Source organism: Mastacembelus armatus, chromosome 24 (assembly GCF_900324485.2).
Source record: "Mastacembelus armatus chromosome 24, fMasArm1.2, whole genome shotgun sequence".
Taxonomy (NCBI): Eukaryota; Metazoa; Chordata; class Actinopteri; order Synbranchiformes; family Mastacembelidae; genus Mastacembelus; species Mastacembelus armatus.
This window is the reverse complement of record NC_046656.1, coordinates 20,836,850-20,846,246: the sequence shown is the minus strand read 5'-3', so window position 1 is coordinate 20,846,246 and position 9,397 is coordinate 20,836,850. Positions and strand designations below refer to the sequence as shown.

General features: G+C 41.6%; 1 protein-coding gene across 1 annotated transcript; it reads right to left on the bottom strand.

Moving 5' to 3' along the window:
• Positions 1-5,859: 5,859 nt before the first annotated feature.
• nkx2.2b (NK2 homeobox 2b) lies at positions 5,860-7,095 on the bottom strand. Its single transcript, XM_026318859.1, has 2 exons — positions 6,873-7,095; positions 5,860-6,395 (listed from the first exon to the last, which is right to left on the bottom strand). Exons 1-2 carry the CDS (start codon positions 7,093-7,095, stop codon positions 5,860-5,862), a joined length of 759 nt encoding a protein of 252 aa, XP_026174644.1.
• Positions 7,096-9,397: the final 2,302 nt, after the last annotated feature.

The window sequence follows — 9,397 nt, the reverse complement described above, 5'->3', positions numbered from 1 at the left end:
ACGTTTTTATTATTCAAATTTATTTTTCTGATGCAGAATTAGTCAATATTGAAGTTAAAACTACCTGAACTCAGTCCTGCAGCTTTATTTCAAACAAACCCCCTGAGTCGTTATTGAGCATTTAATTTAACAGCTTTATTAAAGTGTATTGATTATTTATTGATGGTGTTATATGTTTCCTCTGGTTTTACGTGTTTCTGTCTCACTGTAATGAAATTAACATTTTAACTCTGTTTCGATAAAAAAGTCAAACTTGAAGCTTTTTCTTGACTCGGAGTTTTGAACATTGAAAATCTTTTATTATTTTTGTGTTGAATGTTTTTGGTCTGATCAGACATTTGCAGGTTAATCGTCATTAATTAATCCACAGAACCAAATTTGGATTTTTATTGCAGGTTTCTAATTTTATTAATCAGCCTTTGTATTAACTGGAGCTAAATTAAATTAATGATCATCTTTTTAATCATTTTTACGCAGAATTAAATATAATCGACTGGAGCCTATTTTTATCATATTCATTGTTAATAACGATGATAAGTAATTAATAATCAATACAAATGTTTATAATAGGCCACCATAATGTTCCCGTAACCTGAGCTGTGTTTGTTCCTGTTAACTTGGAATAATCTCATTGTAGTTATGATGCAGGAACATTATCACCAAGCGCATGAGCACTGATGCTTTTTAAAATGGTCCTGGTTTCACAGGCTGTGTGGACATTTGTCATGAGGTTAAAGTGGGCGGAGTTTGTCGCTTTATTACTGCAGCCAATGACGTCACAGGATGAGGATGTTCCCACAGGTTGAGCTGAGCTTCAGGTGAGTCTGTTCCACGACATTTATACTGACGGTTATTTGAAACTCATATTTTATTACACAGGGACTCTGCAGTGTGTCTGACCCTTCATCCTCAGTCTGGTGTTCTGGCTGGTTCAGGTCCCTGTGGTGCTGAAGGACTGTGATCAAATGAAATCAAACGGGGGGCAGCTGAGCCCAGTTTGGATATGAAGATTTTTGTTACTGACGGATTTCAGGTATTGATTTTTAATCAATAAACAGGTGTGTGGATAATAAATAAAACAAAAAAATGTGAAAGTTAAAATAAAAGCTGAGTCTAAATGCTGGATCTGTCCTACAGGAGCAACATGTACCATCACTCAGCTTTTTAATGGTTTCACTGCTGTTTGTGTAGTTTATGAAATGATTTTTAGATTAGACACGGTGACCTACCACGTGTCTGTGGTAGTTTATGAAAAGGACTGAGCACCCTAAGGTGTTTTTAACTCTCATATCTCTGCTGCTCAGGTTTATTCGTATTTCTAATGTGGCTGCTGCGGCAGACTTGTTTAAATGTTCGTGTGAATTTTATTTGTTAACCCTCGAACATGTTTCCCTCCTCTTCTGCAGCGTCCCACGTGATGACGGTGCTGCTCTGAGCTCAAGCACCTGTAGCCTGGACCTGAGTCTCTGACCCAGGTTAAAGACGGTGGTGGTCTTGGGGGTGGGGGCACTTACTACAACCTTTCTATGCATCTTTTTTTTTTTCTTGGCCCTTTCACTTTTCCTTTCATTTCCTGTGGGCAGGCTGTGGCTCTCCCCTCCGTTTAATCCTCGGCCCTCTGCAGGAGCATTAGGCCAAGCAGCTGGGGCCCCTGAACGCCTCTTGAAAAGGCAGCCCACTCCAACCGGGGGGTGGGAGGGTGGGGAGGAGGGCCAGGGCATCCAGACCACCTGGCGGCTCCAACATGGAAACCTCCACAGACCAGAAGGAGGAGGAGGAGCCTCGGATCCTTATTTTTCTTTCCGTCTGAGGACTTTCTCATCCCAGTGCCTGACGTTAAAATCCATCTTGTTTTGATTTTCACCTTCAGGTGACACTGACACACTTCAGCCTGGACCAGGAGCAAAGAAACGGTTCAGGGGAAGGTCAGAGGTCACATGTCATGGGCTTTCATAAACCGTTCAGGTCCGTCCAGCTCTGTGTGTGTGTGTGTATATAACTGCAATTACTCACCTTGTGGGGACTCAGCTTCCTTCTTTAGACAAAATCCAGGATCTCACCCTTTTAAATTACTGAATTTTAAAGAGACAACCTGTTTTAAAGTTATGGTTAAGGTTATGTTAGGGTCAGTTTGGCAATTGGTTAGTGGTTGTGGTTAAGGTTTGGTTAAGTCTCCAGGAAATAAATGTACACTACCAATCAAAAGCCTGAACACACTTTACCTTTGAATTGAATGAGAAACTGGTTCTGTAAGTTGATGTAAAGTCAAAGCTGGTTTGACACAACACAGAGAAAAATAACATTTAAAGTACTTGAGTAGATTATATTATTTATAGAGGCAAAAATTACCAATATTTTTATGTCATAACTATTGTTATTAGTTTTATATTAACATGTTACATTTGGGACATTTATACACATGACTAAAAATGAAACCAGTGATTTTTGGCTTGTTAACACTTAAATTTGTGGATTCTAGTTGTGGCATCTTTTCAGGAGACAAGAGACGTTTTTTGTACATTGAAGATGTATGTTTTTATTCTCTGCTTTAGTTTGCTAGTCAACCATTGTTCATGTGAGGCCTGTGTCAATTATCTCCAGGCCAACAGGGGGCGATAGACTCTTATCGTGGTGGTCCTCACTGTTGCATAATACAATGGACCAGAACGGGAGGAGGGTGTGGTGTTCTTCTGCATGAGCTGCAGCTACAAGTCATCAGCACCCAGAGAGAAATCACCTGCTCAGGTAAGTGTCAGAACAGTGTCTGTTGTTTATAGGTGCACAGTCAGAGTCCCACCTGAAGACTCAATGAAAAATATATGAAATATAAGAAATGTGTAGTGGTGGAAAGTAACCAGTAAACTAATCAAACTTTATTGATCCCTGGTGGAAAATTCCCAAGATACCCAGCAGTATATAAAGTACTTCAAATTAGAAGTATATGAGGTAGTTAACGTCAGCTACCCAGCAGTATATAAAGTACTTCAAATTAGAAGTATATGAGGTAGTTAACGTCAGCTACCCAGCGGTATATAAAGTACTTCAAATTAGAAGTATATAAGGTAGTTAACGTCAGCTACCCAAGAGTATGTAAAGTACTTCAAATTAGAAGTATATGAGGTAGTTAACGTCAGCTACCCAGCGGTATATAAAGTACTTCAATTAGAAGTATATAAGGTAGTTAACCTCAGCTACCCAGGAGTATATAAAGTACTTCAAATTAGAAGTATATAAGGTAGTTAACGTCAGCTACCCAGCGGTATGTAAAGTACTTCAAATTAGAAGTATATAAGGTAGTTAACGTCAGCTACCCAGCGGTATATAAAGTACTTCAAATTAGAAGTATATGAGGTAGTTAACGTCAGCTACCCAGCGGTATATAAAGTACTTCAAATTAGAAGTATATGAGGTAGTTAACGTCAGCTACCCAGCGGTATATAAAGTACTTCAAATTAAAAGTATATGAGGTAGTTAACGTCAGCTACCCAGCGGTACATAAAGTACTTCAAATTAGAAGTATATGAGGTAGTTAACGTCAGCTACCCAGCGGTACATGAAGTACTTCAAATTAGAAGTATATGAGGTAGTTAACGTCAGCTACCCAGCGGGATATGAAGTACTTCAAATTAGAAGTATATGAGGTAGTTAACGTCAGCTACCCAGCGGGATATGAAGTACTTCAAATTAGAAGTATATGAGGTAGTTAACGTCAGCTACCCAGCAGTATATAAAGTACTTCAAATTAGAAGTATATGAGGTAGTTAACGTCAGCTACCCAGCGGTACATAAAGTACTTCAAATTAGAAGTATATGAGGTAGTTAACGTCAGCTACCCAGCGGGATATGAAGTACTTCAAATTAGAAGTATATGAGGTAGTTAACGTCAGCTACCCAGCAGTATATAAAGTACTTCAAATTAGAAGTATATGAGGTAGTTAACGTCGGCTACCCAGCAGTATATAAAGTACTTCAAATTAGAAGTATATGAGGTAGTTAACGTCAGCTACCCAGCGGTATATAAAGTACTTCAAATTAGAAGTATATAAGGTAGTTAACGTCAGCTACCCAGCGGTATATAAAGTACTTCAAATTAGAAGTATATGAGGTAGTTAACGTCAGCTACCCAGGGGTATATAAAGTACTTCAAATTAGAAGTACATAAGGTAGTTAACGTCAGCTACCCAGCGGTATATAAAGTACTTCAAATTAGAAGTATATGAGGTAGTTAACGTCAGCTACCCAGCGGTATATAAAGTACTTCAAATTAGAAGTATATGAGGTAGTTAACGTCAGCTACCCAGGGGTATATAAAGTACTTCAAATTAGAAGTACATAAGGCAGTTAACGTCAGCTCCATCTTTACCAGCTCCAACATTAAAGTGATTAACACAATAATTAAAAATCAATAATCAGAATCCAATAATATCAGATACTTTCATGGGGGCGAATCAATTTATTTCATGTCTGCAGAGAAAAGCAGGTTTTGGTCGAGCTTTTGCTGCCACCTTCTGGCCACAGGCTGAATGACGTTCTCAGTCTTTTAAATAAAAAAATTGTCAGTGATCAAATGAAAACAGGCCTAAATAAATGAAGATCAACATATCGATACAATAACTTACTAAAAACTAAATAAACATATTTTAAATCAGGATAAAATTAGACAAAGTCACATGAAGAATCACCAAGTTGTGAATGAGAAGTAAAAGAAAAACAAAACAAATATAACAGACAGTAACTGCTAATATGAGAAAATGAATATGTGAAAAAAATATTTATTTCCTTGAATAAAAATATATAGAAAGTGATAAAACAGGAGATCAAATCAGCAGCAGCACAAACCAACCAACAACCAAAACCAGTCCGGGTCTCTGTGGTGATATGGGGTGTCAGATCCCCCGAGCACATATAAACGCATTGTAAACCAGGTTTCCCCCAGTGATCCGGTTTCTCTGGGTCATGTGAACACAGTCAGTGTGGTCACTGATGTGGTTTGATAGTTTCATACGCAAACAGCAGCATTTCATGTTGATTTGGGTCTTTTCAAAACCTCCAACATACTCTGCTCTGTGAAAATATCAATTATTAACATTGATTAACTTATAAAATCACGGGACAAACGGGGAGATTCTTCCTGTCACTAAGTCTCTAATGAAAGTTTGTGCAAATATCTGAATTTTAAAGCATCATTTAATTCAACTTGCTAATTTATATATAAAAAACTTTATGATCTAAAGTCCAATGTTGTGATGTGATGAACAAGGTTCAGTCTGTTAGCTTAGCTTTTAGCATAAAGACAAGAATCAGGGCAAACTGTATTTATTTGATTCACTCTAAGTAATAAAATTTCTCTGGTATTCCGGAAGTTCTCCTACAGTCGGAGACCAGAGAAATAATCAATATAATAAATAAATCACTCACACCTGCTCCAGCTTTTTATTCACCGTCATAAATATGCAGTTTATTACAAAACCACGCAGCGATCACTATTATAAATAGATTTATAAAAACCACCACGAAACCAAAGACCTCACAAAGTCCCGAAAACAAGACAACATTTGGTTTGACCCGGTTTCAGTTTGAGTTCAGTCTTTTCATGATACAGTTGATCAGGATCTGTAGTTTTAGACGTTTTGCGCGTCTGGATGAGGGAATTTACCATCGAACCAGTAAAACCGGGTCGTGTTTTGGGCTTTAACTTTGAAATCTGACTCAGTCTCTCTGGAGAATTTTTCTTTTTCACTGTTTAATATTCGCGTCTATCATTAAATGGGCCGGTTCTGAAAGGAACAGCAATAACCTGAAGGCCGAACCCGAGTGTATAAAGTGGACTTGTCTGTGTCTGTCAGTCGGTCTCTGGCTTCACCAGCTCCACTGGTACATGTGAGCCAGTTGCTGCACCCCTGGGTGCTGCGGCAGACCGGGGTGCTCTGGGCCGTAGGCGGGCTGCAGCAGCGGAGAGTAAGCACAGACTGGGACACTCAGGCCGAACCTGAGTCTTGAGTCCAGATCCAGGTCCGTGACCCGGTCCCAGGGTTTCTCGTCCCGCACCAGGACTGGGATGGCGACCCGGCGGGCCGGCAGCAGCTGCAGCGCCTGCAGGCCGCGCTCGGCCCGAGCTCGCTTCATCTTGTAGCGGTGGTTCTGGAACCAGATCTTGACCTGGTTCGGGGTCAGGTGGATCAGCCCGGCCAGGTGCTCCCTCTCCGGGGCGGACAGGTACCGCTGCTGCCGGAAGCGCCGCTCCAGCTCGAAGGTCTGCGCCTTGGAGAACAGCACCCGCCGCTTTCTGCCGCGGCTCTTCTGCGCTTCATCGCCCGGTGCGTCCCGCTCTGCGTCCGGGGACTCGTCTGTGGAGAACTCGGGGGATTTGGACTTGACACGGGGCAGACCGTGTACTGCAGGAGGAGGAGACAAGTAATCGGATTACTGTCAATAGTCTGATTAAAGCAGAAACTCTAAAACAACAGGACGACTAAATGAACAGATCTGAGTCAATAATCTCTGTTCAATCAATAATCCATGTTCAATCAATTAGCCCTTTACAAAAACCCATTTCAGACCCGAGTGACTGAAACTGAGGAACTGGCCTCACATTAATACCAGACCGATTCTTTCATTATTAGTCTCAGTGGTCTAAAGTGCGGGGACTAAACGGAACCAGGAAACGCGGCTGTCAGGGCGAATATTGGGATTCAATTATTCCCTAATGTCATTTTAACCTTAATAATGAAACTGAGGTTTTCAACCAAACACCTTCCTGTTAGTTTAACAAATGACTGACGCTTTGATGATCAAGCAGCGTCACGTTCCGGAGAGAAATTTGGGCTAAACAGAAAAATCGTTTCTGTTTTCATTCGTAAAACGAATCTCACCTGAGAAGTGCAGGTTACCGCGTCCGCGGCTGCACCTGTCCACGCTCCCGCCGCCAAATCTCAGTTTCTGTGCGTTACCCGAACCGGAAGCCTCCGGTGGGGCCTCCTCGGTGTCGTCCTCCTCGGTCTCCTCCATCCCGGAGCCGCCTTTCCCGGTGGGGTCTGGGAGGTCCAGGATGTCCCGCACGGAGAATCCCGTCTTTGTGCTGGTGCCAAAAGACATGCCGCGGGCACGAAAAGACAGAAAAAGGAAAAGAAGAGTTCCTGGTCCGTGTCTGCGGTGCTTCACCGAGCCCGTTAAAGAGGAGCGGACAGCGGCGGGTGTGGGGCCATGAATGCCGTTAAACGGAGCGGGAGCCCGGAGCTGCACGGGCCGACCGGAGAGGGTTTAACAGCAAGAGAAACACATGAGGGGGAGGCGCGAAGGGTGTGTGTCCTCCGTGCTTTTAACGGCGTGTGTGTGTGTGTGTGTGTGTGTGTGTGTGTGTGTGTGTGTGTGTGTGAGAGAGAGAGAGAGACCCGTTAAAACGGACGGAGGCGGTTCCCGGGAGTCAAGTGGATCAGGGTGCAGAGATGTCAGAGCTGAGCGTTTAATGATGGAGGATTAGAAAGAAAGAAGGGATTCGTTTACATTTATCAGCCACTGATCCGTTTCCTGTTTACACGTTTACAAACAAACAGGCCGCAGCTCAGAGTGAAAGTAAATGATGAGCCCAGTTAGACATTAAACCCACTGAATTAGAAATTAGCCTAATTAACTAAATTACTACATTATTTAACTGGGAAAACCTTGTTGTTTATTTATAGAGTTTTATAAGATAATTCATAAAGTCATAAACGATGAATAAAAACTTATTTTGTATTTAAAATACAGCAGACAGGAAATAAATATAAGCCTGAGACATGTCCTCAGTGTTTTCTCTTAACAAACTGACCTGTGAAATACTTTGAGCTCTGAGAGCACAGGGCTGCGGTGTGGCCGCACCAGACTCCCTTGAGAAATCACTAAATTTAAGAAGGTTTTAGTGGCGAAAAGAGCAGCGTGAGACGAGCGTCTCAGTGTGTTTCAGTGTTTGTTGTGAGGATTAGCTGAAGCCGTGTTTACATAAACTGCTGTTCACTATTTTTATTGTTGTGATTCTTTATTTGTGTCGTCTGTGTAACAACACTAATCATTCCCTGCTTGTTCTGCTCTCTGAGTCCAGATGCACAGATGTAGGTTTGGCCCAAAAAAAGACACAGACGTTTTTGAAGTTCTTGTTATATTCGGTTTGGTCCAGTAGAAATGTACTAATGATTTGTTTAAGGACAACAGACATGGTGTGTGTGTGTGTTTGTGTCACTGAGTCCAGATCCCATCCAGAGACCGACAGCACCAATGAATCCAGAACCTGGTTCAGCTTATGGGTCTGAGCCGTAGACCTTCATTGTTGTCCAAAGACTATTAAAAACCCAGCAGGGAGCCACACCGCTGACCTGGCTCACATGGTTCTTCCTCACCAACAACTAATGATATTTTCAACCTCAGTAGGATTTTCTTCACACTGTTCACCAGTCGGTTCCCTTCGAGCCCAAAACCCTGTTGTTTTTAATTGAAATCGTGTCGTAGAATCGTTTTAGTTCTCGTCCACTGATCGTCTTATTGTGAGGTTTATTCTTGTAACAACAGAAAATCATCTGGGAACAAAAGTCAGAGTTGTGTTTAAAATCAGCTCCTCCCAAACACACTCCTCTGAGTTTTCCTTGTTTTTTGGTGTATCTCAAAGAGGCATGGTGTGTGTGTGTGTGTGTGTGTGTGTGTGTGTGTGTGTGTGTGTGTGTGTGTGTGTGTGAGATCATACTGGGTGGTCGAGCTCTGCAAACAAACACACGACGAGCTGATGGTCACAAAGAGCGCACAGCCTCCACATTTATCCCATTTATTCCCCCTGAACACTTTATAATGGCCCGACTGACACACACACACACACACACTGCTGCTGCTGCGAATACATGTGAGGCTGCAGCGAGTTGTCATGGTTTTCAGACGGCAGCCTTCAATAGACTGTTTTCTACATTCATGACCACACACACACATTGAAGCCACTTCCACTGGTCCACATGGACCATTAGAGTTGATTTAATGGTTAATAAGAGAAATCCCTGCTTTCTTTCTTTTTTTCTATAATGAGCTGTCAGGCACAAAACCAACTCAGGTTAAACACAATAACAATGAAAAAACAAGAAGTATAAGACATTAAATGCAATTAAAGATAAGTTAAATTCAAACACAGTCGACATTTTTACTCACCAGTTTGGGTAAAATTACAGTTTCCAGAGGTCAAACCCTTTAAACCCTGTTGTGTTTTCACTTTATTCCCACTAAAATGATTTAATCTTAGACTGAACAGACTTGGGGGGGGGGTGAATAAAGAATCTTCTCTATTTACATTTCTGAGCTAAACTAAACTAAACAAAAAACACTCCAAGGAGATAAATCACTGATGTGGTTTTTATCTGAACCCTGAGCTCAGACTGTCTCCTGG